The 21980-nt window shown below is 38.2% G+C and overlaps 1 protein-coding gene and 1 long non-coding RNA gene across 2 annotated transcripts in view; both read right to left on the reverse strand.

Annotated features, from left to right (window-relative positions):
* Positions 1-21035, reverse strand: part of LOC105392258 (elongation of very long chain fatty acids protein 4) — a 38288-nt gene extending 17253 nt beyond the window's left edge. The window contains exons 1-5 of the mRNA XM_048624809.1: positions 20834-21035; positions 14017-14107; positions 5225-5493; positions 3978-4149; positions 2441-2568 (exon numbers count right to left, since the gene is read on the reverse strand). Coding sequence (XP_048480766.1) covers positions 2441-2568; positions 3978-4149; positions 5225-5493; positions 14017-14101 — 654 coding nt within the window. The 5' untranslated portion in view covers positions 14102-14107; positions 20834-21035. The remainder of the gene's footprint in view (positions 1-2440; positions 2569-3977; positions 4150-5224; positions 5494-14016; positions 14108-20833) is intronic.
* On the reverse strand, positions 7192-10667 carry LOC125489312. The gene is made up of 2 exons (XR_007266879.1): positions 10606-10667; positions 7192-7294 (listed from the first exon to the last, which is right to left on the reverse strand). It is a non-coding gene; the product is annotated as an uncharacterized LOC125489312 (long non-coding RNA).
* Positions 21036-21980: the final 945 nt, after the last annotated feature.

Consider the following 21980-nt stretch of genomic DNA (forward strand, 5'->3'; position numbering starts at 1 on the left):
AATAGTGCATGGGGTGGCGAGGTAAGGTCAAAGAACTCATTTATAGTATAGCATGCCGAATTAAGCAACATATTTTTAAGTTTTTTTGTAAAGGTGGCCTCATTTGTTTCGTTTTTAATGTTCTCAGGGATTACGTTATATATTTTTGGTCCTATTATATGGATGAGTTTATTAGACTTAGTTAGCCTGCAGCCGGGACAGTACAGCTTATCTTCACGGCGAGGGCAGGTGTTTGGACGAACATCCTTGTTTGTTGGGAAAAGGCTAAGATTACGCCTTACGTATTTAGCTATTTCTAATATGTATAGACACGGCAGCGTTAATATTTTAAGTTTAAGAAAGAAGAAAGAAAGAAAGAAAAATAGTTTATTGCCACAAACAGAAAATACAATTTGAAAGCTTACTTATAAATACAAAGGTGGCAAAAGGACAGCCTCAGCTAATGCTGCGTATTGCATGCGGCAACACACTGCGCTGGTTTTCAGACTGCCCAGTTCTTAATACTAACTTAAAAACTAAAACTAAAACTAAAGGTCACAAGGTACACACATAAGGTTTTATTGTAATTATATGTGTATAGTGTTGCATAGATAAATAGGTATTAATACATGCAAGTGTGGTTAAATAATAAATAGAAGATATATGTATATATGTAAACACATAGTTAATAAACTAGACAACCGATTTGATGGCATGGTATAAATGATAGTAAAAATTTAATAGATTATCATTTTTGTAATTTAAATAGTAAGGCAAATTCTTTTTTTTGGTTTTGACGTAAAAATATTTTAAAATTATGTTTAAAAACTCGTCGACTAGTTTTCATCTGAAAAGGAGGTGGTAAATCGTTCCAGATTTTTGCGGCTGCAAATCTGAAACTGCCTCTAAACCCTTGTGTCTTGTGTATTGGTAAATTTATTTGATTTAGTGCCCTACTACGAGTGTTATAATTGCAAGTATTATTTTTCCAATATAACTTTGAAAATAGGTATTCTGGACTATGCGTATGGACCACTTTATGCACCAGATTTGCCAGATGTAGCTGTCTTCGGGTTGCCATGTTCAGTATGCCCTTTTCAACCAAATACGGTGTGATGTGCGCCCTTTTTGGTATTTTAAAACAATAGCGCATACAAGCATTCTGTACTCTTTGTATAGCTCGTGCAGTTTTTTGAAATAACCTTGGACCATACACCACATCGCCGAAATTAAACAAAGACAGAACCAACGACTCAGTGAGCAGTATCCTTAACTCCTCTGAAAGGTACTGTCGTATATTATAAAGGACCTTTAAACGATAAAATGCATTCCTTATTTTAGAATTAACGTGTTCCACAAAACGCAACTCATTGTCCATAATTAACCCTAAATTTCTTACTGTATCAACCCTATCTATATTTATGCCATCAATAGTTATCTGGGTAGTTTTATGAATAGTTGCTTTGCTGGGGTGTCCCAAGGTACGCCCGCCATTATGCGCAGTGCACGTTTCTGAGATCTGAAAGCACGTCCTGCATCAGTTGAGTTGGCCCAGATATCGACACCATAACTTAGTATTGAGTGGAAATATCCAAAGTAGTCTTTTTTCATGTTATCTTCAGACAATGTAGTAATTAATCTGCTAAGAGCATAAGAGGCTGATGATAGTTTAGAACAAATATTGTCAATTTGCGGTATCCACGTCAGGCCGGAATCAAAGGTGAATCCTAGGTATTTGACTGTGTCGACTTGAGGGACTAATAAGTTGTTACAAACGATGTTCAGTTCATGGCCTCTGGTTTTTCTCATTTGGAAGTGAATTATGTTTGTTTTTTCAACGTTTAACGCCATTCCGTTGGCAGCGAACCAGTTAGATAGGTCGCTGATAGTTTTATTTAGTTTAGATTTAAGTTGTTCGTAACTTTCGGCGTTAACAATTACACAACCGTCGTCGGCAAAAAGAACATAATCTACGTTTTCAGACGCTGTAGTTAGGTCATTGATTAAGATTAGAAACAGGTTATTGCCCATTACCGATCCTTGGGGGACAGCGCAGGGGCCTATGGTTTCTAAGTTTGATTGTGCATTATTAACGCGTGTGCTCTGTTTACGCTCGTGTAAAAAAGATGCAATGGTTTCCAGAAAATAACCATTAACACCGTACAGTTTGAGTTTGTTTAGGATTAGTGAATGGTCGACAAGTTCGAAGGCGCGGGATAAGTCGCAGAATATGGCGGCGACTTGTCGGCCGGCGTCCAGGTGACTCATTAGTTTGGTTAAGACATCGAGGTCAGGAGGCTATAGCTACTCGTACTTAGTTACTCGATGGTAGGTAGGTAGTTAGATATTTCAAAAGCCACTTCATAAAATCATTTATAAAGTACATATGTGATGATTAGGCTATAGTGAATAAATACGGACTGATCATTGTATACGAACTGTAATTTGGCCAATTGCTTACCAGCTGCAGGATGGTAAGGTACTTCTTCCACCACAGGTACTGGCTGACGCGCGGCCCGAACACCGACAAGCCGTAGTACGTGTACATCATCACGTGGATCGCGCTGTTCACCATGGCCGGCAGGAAGGCTGTTGAACAAGTCATTATACAGGGTGTGGCAAAATTTTGGATTAGATGCCGAAAGCTATAGATGGCATTCAGTGGTAAAGTAAAGTAAAGTAGTTCTTTATTTGCATACCAGTGGTGTGCTTTGGCAGAGGCTTACGTTCAGCAGTGGACCGCAATAGGATGATGAAAATGATGGTGATTATGATGTTGTAAAAGTGGTATAGGTACTTAGTAAATTAACAAGGGTTGACTCATAACAGCCTTTGATCTACGACACTTGAGAATTCGTGAAAAAAGAATCTATTCCCACGATTTATTAAATGTGGAACTGTTTACATAATTATTATCATTGGATAGAATAATTTTATTACTAACAAGCATCACCGGGCTTGAATGCATATCGTATGCAATGTATTCCTAGTAGCGATTCATTAGTTTCAATGGCGCCGGCTCACATAACCCGGTGTAGCAACAAGCCATTCAGGTTTTACTACCGCCGGCTCAGCTGGCACTAAAATGGGATTTGCATTGTGTTTTAGTGAAACTGGGTCCCGTTCATTATCTACGTATTGGCAGTGAAGCTCACGGGATATAGGATTTGGTAGCTTGGCGCCAATAGTAATGGGAAAACTTTTTACAAATAATAATATTATGTTGTCGTTTGCTTGTGAGGGGAATATTTTTTTTCACAGCATATATTACGCTTCATACGCGGGTCACGAATCGTTATTGTGAGATCTGTAGGACGCTCTGTGAATCACGTTCTCTTATCATTCGTTCATGAATAAGGCTACATCTTCAGTTGACAAACAGTTTACACCGATTGAGTAAGAGGTTACATAACTAGCAAACTATGAAGTCTCCATTGAAGTATGTAAGGGCATACTAAACCGATACGCAGTTAATCAGCAGCCCCAACTGTTTGCCAACGGTAGTCGCAGGTGAAGCAACTTGAGCAGAAAGCCGCCATTTTGTTATTTTGTCATAACATGCACTCTATACTATTTTATTCTCTGTTAGTACCTGAGGCCCCTGGGGGGTCGTTCTATATGTATATTATGACGAAAAACGAAGTTTCGGAGCGCTGCTACAACTCCATCTCGTTGTATTAAACGTACGGAATGCACGACAGCAGCTGCTGTCGTTCGTTCGTTTTTCAATACTATAGAGTAACTCTCCTGCACCAGGTTCTCTTGGATGTAACCGTTGTGCATATACCCTTAGGGCCACTTGCAGAAACATATTAAATCTAGATTTAATAACACTAAAGTGTTAAATCTCGATTTAGTGTCAAATTTTATATGGACTGACGTTTCTTAAATCGAGATTGACACTAAATCTAGATTTAATATGTTTCTGCAAGTGGCCCTTAAAGTCTATGCCCATGCTACCATAAAAACTGTACTCCTTGTTCTATGATGCTACTCACTGGTCCCGCTGGGCACCCACTTGATGCCGATCCACCAGAAGCTGAACATGGTGGAGTGGTGGTACACGTGCAGGAACGTCAGCTGCTCGTTCTTCTTCCTCAGGATGAAGAAGAATGTGTCGCAGAACTCCAGAAGCTTCGAGAAGTAGTACCACCACACCGCTTCCGTTATCTGCAAGTTTGGAGAGAGGGAGTCAGTAGCAGATAATTTTGACACCCGTTATACGGTAGTTGGTTAGCACGAATAGTCTTGGCACTTACATGCACTTTTCGGGTATTCGATAGTTGGGTAGCCAGTTGATTGTCAGCAAAAATTGTATAAAAAAGTGTAAGTGACAAAAAGTCGTGTAATGTTAATAAAATAATGATTCGGCATAACAAGATACATTGACAACATATAATATAGGCGTCTCGATATACTTACTATTACTTACCTTATATTCACTGTAAGAAGAAATTGTGTACAAGGTACTCGTATTACATAATATATGTATAGTATTTTGTTGTAATCCTTAGTAATTAGCCTCTCACAGGATTAAGAAATATTTTATCTGATACGATAATTAATTCAGAATTATTAATAGACTATCCCCCGTATTCATAGATCTTATGAAAGGTTTCGTAAATTATTGATCAAGAATCAAGATATCATATCCATCCAGGATCCAGGCAAAAAGTCTAAATTTGTGTATCTCGTTAAAACTTTGCAAGCCCCTTGTAAATTGAGTTCTATGAATATGGAGTATATATTTTGGAAGTTCCTAGTCCAATGTTTATTTTAACAATTACTTACTTAAACTTAACGGATAAATTTGATCTAATAATATGTGGACAACGTACAGGCATATTTTATATCAAAGGATCTTTTTGATGGAACAGTAAATCATGGCAGCCACGAGGGTAATGTTAAATACGCTCAGCTAACATTTTTATAGTAGCATACAATTAACTCCATCAAGCTAAGTTCACACGTCTTTGGTGTGAGCCGCAACATACGCTAGTTGCAAACTTAGCTTGGTCAAGTTGTACACTGTACAGACAGCAAAAAAGCAAAATATTTTATGAACCATACGACGCGAGAAAACATGAACATGAAAAATACATAACTTATAGAGATTGTTTGTAAGTATGTATATCGATAAAACATTATTTGATTCATTCATCAGTCTCAGGATCGAACTGCTTACCCTGGGGTGGCACACAAACTTCTTTTGCTGACTGTACATTATAAATCAACTCATAGGTACCTGCAACTCATCCGGATCATACCGCTGCCGACAGGGCTCGCAAATATAGCTGTATCTCAGCCTGAACGACGCAGTGAGCAGCCTCACGACTATGTACGCGTTCAGAGCAGCCATCGCCAAGTTATACGGGATCATCAGCCACGTCAAGTCAAACGGCCTTCTGTTCTTCATCAGCTTCGGACCAATCCACACGATGAATAAATACAGCATCGTCCATTGCAGCGTCGGGATTGGCGAATCAACCAGCATCCACCCTTTTGTTCTGCTGTCTGAAATGTAATGAGCTTGGTGTTAGCTTTGTTGGCGGTTGACGGGTTAATTTGAACACGGTTAATGGTCTTGTGTAGCGGTTAATGTGACCTCGAGAGCTGCGGGGATGTGATAGTAGAAATAAAAAGAGTAGTAAAGAAAAACACAATTTAGTACATAATAGGGAATTAAATAATAGTTTCATTAGCCAACGGGGATGGGAGAAGATAGTTAAAGTTTTAACGTTTATTTTTTGTCTATTGCCTATATTGCTATACCTACATAATATTATATAATTCATAACATAACCTACATTCACTAATTCTATCGAAGCATGTGTAACACAAATAATTAGATCAAGTAATCCAGCATTCTTGGCTGATCAATCTAGTTTATACAGACACGTAGGCTATATTATTATAAACTATCTTGATAGTGAAAGTGGCGGAAACCCGAGACTGTTGCGTAAGTCAACGCGGAAGAAAATGTGGGTAGCCCACTGCTTGAGTAACTGATGTTGTCTTACATCCGTCTATGACATACTGCTGTTGGTGCACTTATCTGCAGACGGCTCTACACGGCAACACACAGATACACACTTGAAACGTATAGCACGCAACTTTGTTGGTCAGAATCCTAAACACCTGCGTCAGGGCTCAGGACACTGGCCATAATAGAATTTTCAAAGTCAACCAAGTTTACTTCCTTACATCTACCTTTCCAAGTACAAACTCGAATTTGTGGGCGGTCCTGCACTGAGGGTCACTCTCGCTTAAGAAAAACGAATTCTAAGAGTGCCGCTGCGCGAACCACGACTGTATCTCGTCGTATTGAATGTAGCGATTGTATAGTAGCTCCCGTTCGTTCGTTATTTGTCAATATAGAGTAACCCTTCTGAAAGAGGTTAGTGCTTTTTAACTTTTCCATACTTAGCCGGGCGGTGTTGCGAACTTTTCCGAGTGGTTTTGAAACCAAAACTTGGTCGTAGTTCTCCGAAACTGAAGCCGTAGAGTGCAGGACATGGCGGTTTGTACAGTGTGGGTTATATGCTAACAGTCTGCTCTTAAAAGTATAAATAAAAACTTTATCAGACTATCGAATTTTAAAAAAATCTATCCATGTTAAATGTTGTATTGACATTAGGGGATGCACGAATAAATATAAATATAAATATAAATATGTGGGGACATCTCACACACGGCCATCCGACCCCAAGCTAGGCAGAACCTGTGTTATGGGTGTCGGACAGCTGATATATATCTACACAAATACATAGATAGATAGATACTAAATATAAATATCAACACCCAAGACCCGAGTACAAATATCTGCCTTTAAACAAATATCTGCCCCAGCCGGGAATCGAACCCGGGACCTTCGGCTCAGTAGTCAGGGTCACTAACCACTACGCCATTCGATCGTCGAATGGGGACTCCGCGGGTAATCATTAACCATTAACTGCCAGTTTCTGTAACTCGATCTACCAATGACTGGTACTGGAGCTATTCTGACTGGAATCCATTCACCAAGGTGACAAATCATGAAATCAATCAATCATCAAAATGAAAAGAGCGGTGGTAGCTCAGTCGGATAAGCGCCCGCTTCTCACACGGGTTCGAATCCCGGCGCTGACATGTACCAATGAGTTCTTTTAACTTAAGTACAATGTATATGAGATATCGGGTAGTAACTAGTAGAGTAGTAAGAAAACAACCGGCCACAGTGAAGCTCGTTTATTGACTGCTTATAGTATGGTAGCCCGCATATATATATCTATCGTGAGGTAGGTATACCACACTCCTCCAACACTATTTCGAAGCTCTGCAAATAACATACAACATAATTAGATACTAACATTTATAACCTAAAATAACTAAACTTAAACTACCTAATATCCTTAAAAATATTTCTTATAATCTACTTTTCTGTTAGGTCTGAGTGACCGACCCAATGACGCCTCTGAAGATGCAACTTCAGCTGGTGCTTGGTCTAATGGTGCATCATTCGCTCGCTCACTCAAGACTTGTTCATTTTCTCCAACCGCCTCTGCCCACTGTTCCTCGTCCTCCTCCTCCGGGGCGGGGTCGGTGACCTCCCCGCGCTCACGGGAGTCAGCCTCCTCTGCGGGCGGCAACGGTGGCGGTGCAGGTGGAGACAATGGTCTACTATCTACCTCACATGGATCACTTGTTGTGCAATCATTCCCCGCTAAAATATCTCGTAACGACTGCCCCGTATATTTTATCAACTGGTCAACATGTCTTTTAGTCATAACCCCATAATCAGTGATAAAAACTTCAAACAATCGATTACCTAATTTCTTTTTTATTATACCTAATGACCAAAGTTCCTTTCTTTGATGAAACCATCGGGCCCAAACAATCTCGCCGATAGTAAAGCATCTACTTGCTGTTAATTGGTCGGCGGTTCCGGTATTATTACTACTGCATGTAGGTAAAATTAAATCCAGTTTACATTTAATATCTCGACCGAACATTAATTTAGCAGGTGTCGCTCCAGTTGAACAATGGATGGAATTTCTATAACTAAATAGGTAATCCGTCAATTTCTCATTGTTATAATTATTATTAGTTTGTGAGTTATCAAAAATAATTTTCTTTAACATATTTTTGCATGTTCTTACCGCATTTTCGGCCTGGCCATTACTACAAGGGTGATACACCGGTGATGTTAAATATTTTATGCCGTAACAAAGACAAAAGTCCCTAAATTCAACAGAATTAATCTTAACATCATTATCGCTAACGATTAAGTTTGGCAACCCGAAAACAGAAAATAGGTTCTTTAACTTTAATATTAAAGCACTCGTTGATGTCCCATTGTTCATACATATACATTCAAGCCACTTACTGAACGCATCAATGACCACCAAATATACCGTTTGCCCTACAGACAAGTAGTCTAGGTGTATTCGTTGCCAGGGCCCGGCGGGGCGCGGCCAGGGCGCGGGGGCGCGGGCCGGCGCGGCGCGGACGCTCGCGCACTGACTGCACGAACCTATGTACCGCTCGATGTCACTATCCAGCCCCGGCCACCACATTCGGCTTCGAGCCATATGTTTTGATTTGGTTATACCCAAATGTCCGGAATGTAGTTCTTCTAACATTCTTTCCCTGTACTGTAAAGGAATTACAACCCTATGTCCTCTTAATAAACACCCATTTTCATACTGTAAGTCTGTCTTACATTTGAAATAAGGTGCTATCGAAGTACAACTTATTTTCCGCGGCCAGCCGTTCTGCATATACTTAATTACTGTCTGCAAAGTGACATCACTTTCAGTTGCCCCTTTCAGGTCATTAAATGTTATTGGCAAAGAGTTAGCACATACATAGTTCAAATACAGCTTTTCTGTATCATTTTCGGACGTGACTGTACTGTCTTTTAATGAGGCGCGTGAAAAATAATCGGCAACAACATTGTTATCGCTCGGTATATACTGCACTACGTAGTTATAGGCCGACAGTAGTAATGCGTACCTTTGTAATCGAGCAGCTGATGTAACGGAAATACCGTTTTTATTGCTAAATATAGATAGCAAGGGTTTATGGTCAGTTTTGAGGATAAAAGGTTCGCTACGCCCGTACAAATATTGATGGAAGTGTTTTATTCCAAATATAATGGCCGTCGCTTCCTTTTGAAGTTGGCTGTAATTTTTTTCACTTTGTCCCAACGACCTTGAAGCGAATGCCAATGGCCTTTCTTGTCCGTCGGCGCCTATCTGCGCCAACACGGCGCCCAGGCCGTGCGGACCGGCGTCCACGGCCAGCACGAGCCGCGCCGCCGGGTCGAAGTGCGCCAGCACGCGCTCCGACGCCAGCTCGCGCCGGACCAGCTGCACCGCGCGCCGCTGCCTCGGGCCCCACTCCCACGCCGCGTCCGCGCGTAGCAGCTCATGGAGAGGACCTAGTATGGATGACGCATTCGGAATGAAATTTCTATAGTAATTTACCATCCCGAGAAACCGCTTCACCCCCGTGACGTCCGTCGGCTCCGGCGCGTTGACGATCGCGTCCACCTTCTCCTGGCTAGTATGCAGGCCGTTCTTATCTATGACGTAACCAAGGTACGTCACACTATCTTGGAACAACACACACTTATCTTTTTGTAAACGTAATCCTGCGTCCTTTAACCTACTAAAAACTTCTCTCAACCTACTTAAATGTGTTTGTTTATCGGGACCGGTGCAACAGATATCGTCTAGCCAAATGCTAACACCTTCAATCCCCGCGAGTAGTGTTTCCATAGCTTTCTGGAATATGGCCGGCGCGTTGGCTAGTCCATAGACCAACCTTGTATATTTAAAAAGTCCTTTTGAAGTGTTAATTGTAGTTAAACCTTGCGATTCCTCAGAGATCCTAAACTGATTATATGCATTAGATAAATCAATTTTTGAAAATTTCTCTCCCCCCCTTAGTTTTACAAACACTTCCTCGATTCTAGGCATAGGATATTTTTCAACAAGTAAATCTTGATTTAATGTTACCGAGAAATCGCCCGCAATTTTGACTTTGCCATTTTCCTTCAGTACTGGAACAATAGGAGTCGCATATTGAGCATGATCAACCGGTATTAAAATACCTAATTCCCCTAATCTTTGTAATTCCTGTTCGACTTTATCTTTTAGGGCAAACGGTACAGTGCGAGGTTTAAAAAATCGAGGCCTTGCGTTCTCCTTCAAATGTAATTGTATGTCATATTTATTAAAACAACCCAACTCATTTTTCCACAGGTCATCAAACTCACTCATCAGCTGTTTTATATCATCATTTGTATCCACATTAATTTGGTTTTGTGACAAAGAAATTTTAAACTTGGCCATAAAATCGCGGCCCACAAGCGGTGGCCCACCATTCTTTACAACATAAAATATAATTTGACAATATTTACCATTATAGGATACGTTTAGTTTTAGACATCCAACGGGTGCGATTTTGTGGCCATTATAAAAACACATCTTTAAGTTACATGGTTCCAAACATTCCATTGAAAAATAATTGTTGTACAAACTTTCAGATATAACACTAACGCTTGAACCGGAATCGAGTTCCATTTTAAATATTCGTTTGTTTATGTCTACATTTACTAGAATTGGGTCATAGTTGACATACCTCAAATGAAATAGTTCGCACTCTTTACAGATTGCCTGAAGGTTGCTCTCGTCGCATTCCGTATCGATATCTAGGTTATGCACACTACACTCTTTTTTTACACACACTTTCTTTAGGTGGCCTTTCTTTCCACACTTTTGACACTTTAGATTTTTATACCGACACTTTTCCGCATTGTGATTACGGAGACCGCACACTTTGCACCGCTCTTCGTTCCCGGGGCGGGCGGGCCCGGCGGCGGCCCGGCCTGCGCCGCCGCGGGCCCCGCTCATGCGGTACAGCGGCTCCTCCTTCACCGACGGTGCTGCTGCCAGGGAGCTCCCGGCCGCCACCCGCGCTGCGCGCGCGCTCGTAGCCTGCTTCGCCACCTCCACCGCCCTTGCGAAGGTCAATTCGGTCGAGTTCTGCTCAAACAATCGGTCTCGCTCCGGCCCGGTGTGGAATCCGAGCACGAACCGATCACGAAGAACGGTGTCCAGGGCTGTGCCGAAGCCGCAGTGGATCGCCAGTCCACGCAGTCGCGCCGCCCATTCTTCGACACTTTCTTCGTGCCCTTTCATTGCGTCATAGAACTTTGCTTTGTCACCGAACGTTGACCTTATCGGTTTAAAATGATCGTCCAGAGCCTTAACTAGCTCATCATATGGCACTTCTTGAATGTTTTTTGGATGTACCAAGTTACTGACTAACCGATATGACTCATCACTTAAATGCGTTAACAGTACGGCACTTTTTAGATCTTTGTCTATTTTATTAAGTTTGATAAACTGATCTAAACGGCTGAAAAATATCTCCCATTCTTGCACTTTGTGATCAAAAACAGATAAATTTCCTAAAAACGCCGCCATTTTGAACGCGTGGATAAATTAATTAGCACCTCGTCGACACTGAGATATCGGGTAGTAACTAGTAGAGTAGTAAGAAAACAACCGGCCACAGTGAAGCTCGTTTATTGACTGCTTATAGTATGGTAGCCCGCATATATATATCTATCGTGAGGTAGGTATACCACAGTATACCATCGCTCTTACGGTGAAGGAAAACATCGTGAGGAAACCTGCATATCTAGATTTAGCACATCTAGATTCTAGATATGTGAACCCACCAACCCGCAGTGGACCAGCGTGGTGAGAAATGGTCCAAGCTTAGGAAGGCAGTTTAGACCTTGGGGATATGCACAAAGGTTCCACTCGAGAGAGCCAGGTGTCTTAACTACTTACACCCCCACTGATAATAGAATAGGTGACAAATCCTTGACCTAGGGTTTATCACCGACAATGATATTATTACTAAAACAAAACTACGTTTCTCCGATCTTTATTTAATTTATCCTCATTTTCTGGCTCACTTCTCCCCAATCCTTGAAGAACGCAGTATAGGCTTGCCATCGCTTTCCATTATTTTCCGGTTCGAGGTTCATGGGGAAAATTGATTGCAATAATAATGGTTCGATTGGCGGGATCACGAGCTGAAGACGGACTGTTTACATAGCTTACATATTTATATGTATAAGTGTATAAATTGTATAAGTATATATATTTGCTGTTGGTTCACTCTGTACGTTCGGGCCAACTTGAAAAAACTAAAGTGCCCAATTAATTAAAACTTAGAATAAAAAAAAGACAAGTGATGGACGACAATGCTCCGCTACGTACAGTGGAGATTTAAAACCTTATTTGGACTTATTCCCGTTTTTAATTACAGCACCGTAAGGTCTAAATTTTCACTAAAAGTGGTGGATTGTTTGGACATTCTGTACTTAGCTAGGATTTTGTTCCAGGGCTGGTTTAAGAGGCCTAAAATCTGTGCTAAGTAAATTATTTCTTGAACAACAACATCTTATTCAGGCTTAGAGTAAAGTGAATTAATGTACCGTAATTACAGTTGTAGGTATGTACTTACTTAATTATTTGCGCTTCAACGATAAAAATATTTAATGTAGTGTCACAAAAAAGACAGCAATTTATTAAAGTGTAAAAACCATATTGAATGATTGCTGAAAATACCCAGTGAACTTTACATGAATACAAAATAGTCATTCTAGAATTTCCTGGACTCATTATGGGACCAAATTAGGTACGTGTTAAAAATTCAGTGGTAAGATTTTATTAAACATACTTTACTTAGGTCCGTTGAAATTAAATAAGGCCTGACCGCGGCGAAGAACTTTAATATGAAAAAAGTTTTGCCCGGTTAGTAATATCAGAGCTACTTTTTGTAAGAGATTCTGTAATATGTGAAGAAATTATTTATTATTACGTACTCAGCTACAATAAACAATCCACCGTGTACAACTGCACATGGGCTACTTCCAAGACTATTGTCATAATCCCCACGCTTGGAAGGTGCGATGGAGACATCACACAACACAAACATTTAACACCCCAGACCTGAGAACAAAATAATATTTATCTTTCAACACATTATCTGCTCTAGCATGGGTTCATGCTAAAACGCATTTTACTGCACAACCCTCCCATTGAAGTTAACCAGGAGCCAGGGAAAGTAACAGAACTATTAACTCTCCCACAGAGTCAATTATAGATTATTTTTCATGTGTGTGAAGACTCCTTAAGCACCGGGTAAAGTGGCTATAATCCACATAAGGACGCCTGAGCGTAAGCACTTCAATAATGTTTCTGTATATTACCAACGTAGCTTTATGCTACCATGTAATTTATAGGTACTCACTTTGAGCCATAAAAAATACATTTATTTTAAACGGCTTTGTTGTGGTAAGTAAGTTATTGTGTGGTCACTTATTCGGAATACCTTATGAGTTGGTGAGATATAAAATATCTAAGACAATCATTAGTGCTTGAAAGCTAGAAACCAGCGCGTTATACTACGTACGTATCCAGAATAATAACTAGTAACTAGTAGAGAAGTACGGATGAAAATCCATAATACACTCACGAGCAATGAAAAAGTTCCACCTGCCCTTGACGTTCCATATAATAATATGTTTCAGTGACTTTTTCATTGCCATCATTTCAATACATACATACATAATCTTCTTCTATTTACAGGGCTATACGTTGGCAGATAATCCGATACATCCTTAGAGTTAAAAGCTCCCTCTTTTTCAGGAAGCAGCTTTACGAAAAGTATTCAGTAACATTCAGCTTCGTCGTAATCGTAACGCATTAATAATGCTAAGGACCATTTTGCTATGAATTTTATCAAACACTAGACTTGAAAGACATAAGAGTTGCTATCGGAGCGTACACTTTTAATGTCTCTCCGGCTGTAAACCTCATAGTTTGTTGACACTATTGAGTACTTTTTGTCATTTTCAGCATTCGTTCATAGTAGAAAAAAATATGAGGATTGCAGCTGGAGGAACAAAACTGTTGGACTGCGGATGTGTCTTAGATAAACCATTATAGGTAATTCGTAAAAAAAACTTACCTGATAATGATAGTGTCCATAGGTAATAATTATATGTTTCTGATAATAAGTTTTGTGTGGTATTCATTATGGCTGGCGGATCCATTTTAATCTGAAACAAAAGGAAAAAAAACATTATAATACTATATTATATAGTTACTGTAATGTGTATAATCTGGCAAGTACATAATTTTGAATTAATTAATGAGACTTCCATTATTGCGTAGATATCTGATATCAAAATTAAAGCAGGCCTGACTAATTAAAATAATTAATGATGTATCGAATATATGTCACTGTGTAACGATGTATTGGATAACGTCGCGTCCTCTCGATCGAGAGGGCATCACATGAATACAAAGCTGCGAAGGATATTTTCTTTCAATTAGGAATTTTTAGTAACAATAATATAGATATAGCTCCTTCACATAAAAAAACGACTACAAAATAATTTAATAGAGATATAATTATAGAATAGAATACAATACTAGAATAGAATACAATTTTTAGAACAATACGATGTAGACATAATTTGTATTACTGAACATCACCTTAAGAATGATGACATGAATTTTAATGTACAAAATTACAATGTTATTAGCTCATTTAATAGGAAATCGTTAGACAAAGGAGGATCATTAATATTTGTAAAGAAAAATTTAAAATGTAAGGATAGGAAAGATATTGTAAAATTATCGGTCGAAAGAATAGCTGAACTAGCTTGTGTTGAGATGGACAAGTATATAATTTTAAGCGTGTACAGGCCCCCCTCTTCTGACTATAAAGTATTTGAGAAAGTGATGGAGGATAGTCTTACCATCTTATCTAAGAGCTCAAAACAAGTGGTCGTGGTGGGAGATTTTAATATTGATTTATTAGTTGAGACTTCTATGAAATGTTGTATAATTAATTTGTTCAAGTCATATAATTTTCCTGGAACCTACCAGAATTACTCCCACCTCAGCCACTTGTATTGACAATATTTACTGTAATTGTGATTTTACTAATCATTCAGTAATCAATTGTTTACCATCCGACCACAGTGGGCAAATTATTACGCTTCCTTGTACTTTTGAACGTAAGTCAGCCACTTTCAAGTTCAGACCAGTAACATCATACAGAATTGATAAGTTTAAATCTCGATTGAACAGTAAACTTGACTACTGTAGAAGCTCTGAAAGAAATCCCAATGATGCCTTTAAGGAAATATTTCAAGATTTGTCTCAAGAATTTGAAAACGTGTTCACTAAGAAAGAAGTAGATGTTAATTGTAAACTAAGTCTTAATGACTGGGCAACATCGGGAATTTATAAGAGCAGACGTAAATTATATGATCTCTATGAACAGCGTACATTTACTCATGACGATAACTTTAGAGATTATGTAAAGAAATATACAAAGGTATTCAAAGCCGTTTGCCACCAAGCTAAATCAGATTATATAAATAGAAAGATTAAAAACTCTAATAACAAGATTAAAACCGTATGGAATATCATTAATACTGAAACCGGGAAGAATAAACCACGTGATTTAAATTTTGAACTTAAAATTAATGATAAAATTGCTTTATCTAGTGAAGAAGTGGCTTCCGTCTTTGAAGATTTTTTCCGTAGTATACCGATAGCTACAACTGAGAACCTTGATTCATCTTGCGCTGAAGCTGAACGTTTGCTAAGAGGGAATGCACCGCCTTGCGATCTCGACTTTCAATTTCATGGTATAAATACACAGACCATAATTACCACTTATAAAGAATTAAATTTAAAAATGACAGAAGATTTATGGGGCATGTCCGTTAAAGTTATTAGTCATGTTATTGATATCCTAGCACCCCACTTGGCTAATCTTTTTAACAGATGCATTGAGGTCGGTGTATTCCCCGATTTGATGAAACTTAGTAAACTAATACCGCTTTTTAAATCTGGTGAGAAAAATGATCCCAATAATTTTAGGCCTGTATCAGTTTTGCCAGTACTGAGTAAAATATTTGAAAAAATTATGCTGCATCAAATGCTTTCGCACTTTAGTATTCACGGCCTTCTCCATAACCAACAGTTCGGTTTCACCAAAGGTCGATCTACAACTGACGCTGGTGTCGCGTTGGTCAAACACATATTTAGTGCTTGGGAGGAACGTCTTGATGCTGTGGGTGTATTTTGCGATCTATCGAAAGCATTTGATTGTGTGGATCATGCCACTCTACTTATGAAACTTAAATATTATGGGCTAACTGGCAAAGCTCTTACATTATTGGAATCATACTTGAGCAACAGAACTCAACTAGTTGACATAAATGGAGTGCGTTCGGCTGGCTGTCCTGTCAGTATGGGTGTTCCCCAAGGCTCGATTTTAGGACCATTCTTGTTTCTTGTATATGTTAACGATTTACCGTTTTTGGTAGATAAATTATGTGAGATAGTACTGTTTGCTGATGATACTTCACTTATATTTAAGTTGAAGCGACAAGAAGTCAATTTTGACAATGCAAACTGTACTCTTTCCATAGTTGCTAATTGGTTCACTGTAAATAATTTAGCTCTTAACTCCAAGAAAACAAAATGTATTAAATTCACTTTGCCTAATGTAAGACAAGTAGAGACATGTTTGACATTGAATAACGATAAGCCAGAGTTAGTAAATGAAACGGTATTCCTGGGTATTACAATTGACTCAAAGTTGCAATGGGGACCCCATATTGAGAGGATAGCCGGTAGATTGAGTTCTGCAGCTTATGCGGTTAGAACCATTAGACAGTTAACAGATGTAGATACAGCCAGGCTTGTGTATTTTAGTTATTTTCATAGTGTTATGTCTTACGGAATTCTATTGTGGGGACGAGCGGCTGACATTAATCAAATCTTTGTTCTGCAGAAACGAGCAATTCGAGCCATATATGTATTAGGGTCTAGAATTTCATTAAGAGATACGTTTAAGGAAATAGGTATACTAACTGTTCCATGCCAATATATCTATGAAAATATTATGTATGTTCGTAAAAACTTAAATTCATTTAGTAAAGTAGGAGCCACTCACGGTATTGAGACCAGAAACAAAAATAAGTTGCTTTTCCCCACACTCAGACTTTCGAAAACAAACACATCATTCATGGGGAACTGTATACGTTTTTATAATAAATTATCAAATGAAGCAATAAACCTTACTGAGCAAAAATTTAAGAATTATGTTAAAGCTACATTATGTAGTAAAGCTTACTATAGTATAAATGATTATTTAAACGACAAAAACGCGTGGTCTTGTCCACCTCAGCTAAGGCTATTGAAAAAATGAAATGGATATAGGTACTTAAGTAAAATTGTAGGTACTAGATATAAGTAAAAATTGTAATAGATATATAAGGAAAAAGTTGAAAAGATGCTCGAGGAGTTTCTTTCGCCATTTCTTTCCTTCTCAATGACGGGGCCTTTGTGAAATGGTGGTAGATGACTATCGACAAATAATTGTAAAATTTTACGTCGATTAAACCATTTGAATTTGAATTTGAAAAAAAAATTCAATACTACTTTATTGAACAGGATAACATAACAAATTAACTAACGTACTAATTATGTTACAGTACAAAAATACCAAAGCCCAAAATACCTTGGTTGTGGAAAGAACTAGATATCTGCATATTCTGTAGGTATAAAATTAGGCATTGAATAAACACAATTTAAAAAAAACATGTTTTTTGGATTAAATAGCATATGAGAACCCATAAACCTAAACCCTTTGATGGCATACGATTTTCAGAAAATATTGCATTATAATCGCAGTATCGAACGGTTCTCAAACTAATGTCATGATATGAACCGGCAAACGGCACTTGCTGTCTTGTAGTACATGCAGTGGAGTACCAAGAACTATTGTGATAGCATCTCAACGGTCAATGGTCATCAATGCGAAAGTGAAATTCGTCGGAAGTTTACATTGTCATGTGCAAGACAGAGAGCTAAAGCACATAGCCAGTCACAAGTGCGAAGGAGAAAGTATGAGGCGATCTTGTGTCGAGTTCTGTTATTCAAGCAATATGTTTCCGTATTGACGCTAAGCTTGCGTTTTACGACAAATTCGTGAGGGATGGCGACAAATAGGCTGTATATCTGGCTGATTTATGGGCATTTGATACAGTCCGCCAGGCTTACCGTTAAAATCAATCTGGAGTTAGGTAAGGGACTCGATTAGAGTTTTATTTGGTCGTAAAAACATAGGTTTTCTTTACATGACATTATAAGCAGAAATATTTTTTGTTACATTTATATAGATTTCTTTAAAGGGCGAACTTATATTAAAAGTTAAACCTCCTACGTATTATAATGATAAGATATTATTTTCAGGGGCTGAAACCTCAAAACTTAGAAATAAATAATAACGGCCTTCATTTATCATCATCAGCTCACATTCGCCCATTGCTGACTTCTTGCGAGTTATGCTACAGGACTCTGTCCTCGACCTTTCAAAGCTTAAACCAATCAGTTCTTTATGAGATCAATTTTTATCATGTTTTTATACTAATTTTATGCCAAGAAGCTGTAAAATTTAAACAAAATTATTTTAACCTAAAAAAAATGAAGTATTTCAGGAGTACCAAAACCGTTTCATAACAGCCGACAGAGTGTTGACTACGATAGATTCACACCATGATTTGTGCGAAACCCGTGCACGGTACTTTGTGACACTTAGGGCCTGTTCCACAATGTCTGGTTAGTGGCTACCTGACGGATAAAATACATGCTGTCACTCTCTGTTACATTTTTTTAGACAGTGACAGCATGTATTTTATCCGACAGGTAGCGACTAACCAGACATTGTGAAACAGGGGATTAGGGTCTGTTCACAATGTCTGGTTAGTGGCTACCTGACGGATAAAATACATGCTGTCACTCTCTGTTATTATTTTTTAGACAGTGACAGCATGTATTTTATCCGACAGGTAGCGACTAACCAGACATTGTGAAACAGGGGCATAAAGTTTTAAGTACCTATGACGATAAGCGAAATTTCAAAAGTCGCAGAACAAAAATGGTTCCCAATCACCCCTTTAGTCACCCCTTTCGGCTTACAGTACTTCTGTGGCATACCTACTACTACCATAGACAAAAATAAGAGCTACTTACTACTAAAGGGTCTGTAATGGCCTGTATGTTGCATAAGTAATGGTCTATAACCTAACTTAAGCAACGTTAAAAACCCACGATATTCAACACCAAAAGTCGCATACCTTTTGAACGGCTGAACTGATTTTCAGGAAACATGACTATGAAACTATGAACCTTATCTATGAACAAAATGTTATGTTAAACTTAACACCCCTCTATTAACAAGGGTATAAGAGTTAAGTAGAAGAGCAGGTAAAGCTCGGAAATAAGCTCGCAAATCTACATAAGTAGATGACAGTGTCATGTCTAGTTGACACCTCAACTTACTCTAACCGGAAACGGAAAACTTTATGGCACGAAAATATAACAGTAACTTCTTCCTCATCACATCAGCCGTCAACTCTTGAGAACCTTTTTCCTTTGTAAATATGTTTTATTGTATAAGTTTTCTTGTGTTAACACGAGTCCCAATTCAAATATGTACTCTTACAATGTAACCAAAGTTAAAAACCCTCGACACTATAGAAGAGTAATAAATATACTGTGCCTATAGTAACGACCACATGCTTGCACTACTACGATTAGATTCAAATGTTTCGAATTAAAACTTTTCATAATGTTGATTTTAGTTTCCATGTCAAAATACCTACCAAAAAAAAATCCACTAGCATTATCTCATATATTGTATGTATATTTAGATAACTAGAATAAAATGTATAATACATTTCCTCAAAAATACCGGAGTACGTACCTTCTTATTCCCATTCTTATTTTAAATAAAATGTTATTAATTTTGTTGGACAAACCTGGCTATTTTTTTTTAAAACTTGTTTATAAACTTGTAAAAATTACATCTGAAATCCCAAGAAATCCGAGACAATTAAAAATCTATTGTGTCTGGTTTACCAATGGGTCACCGGGACGTAAGCGGTTAAGCTTCGAATGCTACAATAAGTACTTCAAAATCCACCCTGTTCCTTGAGCAATATTTGATAATTTTTAATAAAAGTATTTTCATAGAAAAATGTCAAAATTTGTTTAAGTGGATAGGATTTCAGAGTGGATAAAACAGACGGATTAGAGCAACAGAGTCCCAAGATTATCCCCAGGATCGAGCGGCATTACAGAGATCTATAAAATGTCAACCAGATTCTAAGAATTTATTAATGGAACCGTATCGGAAGGGTTACTCTATGCTGACGAAAAACGCGTAATCGTTACGTTTAACGCAACGGGATTGATGGAGTCGTGTAATCTTAGTCTTTCGTCATATAGAGTGACCTCTCTGTGGACTCATCCGCTTCAACAATCGCTCATTATTTCACGGAAATAAAGTATCATATATTATAAGTAAATGAGCGCTTCGCTACCAAATAGTAGGATGTTATGGACTTGTGAACATTTAATACATAGGTACTTAAAATACATATTAAGCTCTGGCGTTTTGCGGTTTACGCAAGAAACTACTGATCAGAGTAAAAAATCAAGTGACCAACGGGAGCAATATACGGATATTGTTCTTCGTAGGAAGCAATTAATCAAAATCGTTAGTAAAATAATTTTAATCCAGAAAATTCTTTATATATAAAATAAATGCTTGCAACCCCTACGGGCCCACCTACACTACAATTAGGGGAAACTAACTTAAAGCAGTTAGGTATTTGAATTTACTTATAATAAATACCTACTTACTTACTAACTAGAAAAACTTTAATTAATAAATACCTACATTAAAAACTTACCTAAAAATCCTAAACAGTAAAAACTTAAAATTCACACAAAAACACTGGCACACAAACTTTTATCTTGTCATTATCAGAGGGAGAAACAAAAAAGTTCAGTTCGAAGATTGACTATGGTTCGAAGTTTAAAATTTGATTTGGTTTCGCGCGCGGCCGCGAGCGTCGCGCCTGCGCTGGGTCCGAGTGACGATTGCGCGCGCACAACCGACAGCTGAAAAAGAAAAGTTACTGTTAAATTTAATTGCGAGGGTGTGCTCTTGCAAATTCTTATACTTTTTAGGGTTCCGTAGCCAAAATGGCAAAAACGGAACCCTTATAGTTTCGTCATGTCCGTCTGTCCGTCTGTCCGTCTGTCCGTCTGTCCGTCTGTCACAGCCGATTTACTCGGAAACTATAAGTACTACAGTGATGAAATTTGATGGGAATATGTGTTGTATGAACCGCTACAAAAATATGACACTAAATAGTAAAAAAAAGAATTGGGGGTGGGGCCCCCCATACATGTAACTGAGGGATGAAATTTTTTTTTTCGATGTACATACCCGTGTGGGGTATCAATGGAAAGGTCTTATAAAATGATATAAAGTTTTCTAAAAAACATTTTTCTTAAAGTGAACGGTTTTTGAGATATCAGCTCTCAAAGTCGTAAAAAGTATGTCCCCCCCCCTCTATTTTTATAACTACGGGGTATAAAATTCTAAAAAAAATAGAGGTGATGCATGCTAATTAACTCTTTCAACGATTTTTGGTCTGATCAAAGTATCTCTTATAGTTTTTGAGATAGGTTGATTTAACTACGGAACCCTTTGTGCGCGAGCCCGACTCGCACTTGGCCGGTTTTTTTTGTACTTTTGACGTTGCGAATTTCTCTTTTGAGGCTGTGTGATAATGAGTAATGTCTAAAGTATATTTTAAATCTATTTTAAGAATATCTAGAAAGCTCTCTACTTACTTACAGATTTTTTATCCTGAGTCGTATCAATTAGTACCTAATAGCTAAATGTATTTTTATATTAATTTACTTCCTTAAGTTTTCCCGGGTAGAGCATGTTTTAGGTATATTTTCTTAATGCAGTTTTATTTAAATTAAAGAAACAGTTCATGTTTCCAACTTCAATATTTATGGTAGTTTCCCTCCAGGGTCGGA

The sequence above is a fragment of the Plutella xylostella genome, chromosome 13 (genome assembly GCF_932276165.1).
Source record: "Plutella xylostella chromosome 13, ilPluXylo3.1, whole genome shotgun sequence".
NCBI lineage: Eukaryota > Metazoa > Arthropoda > Insecta > Lepidoptera > Plutellidae > Plutella > Plutella xylostella.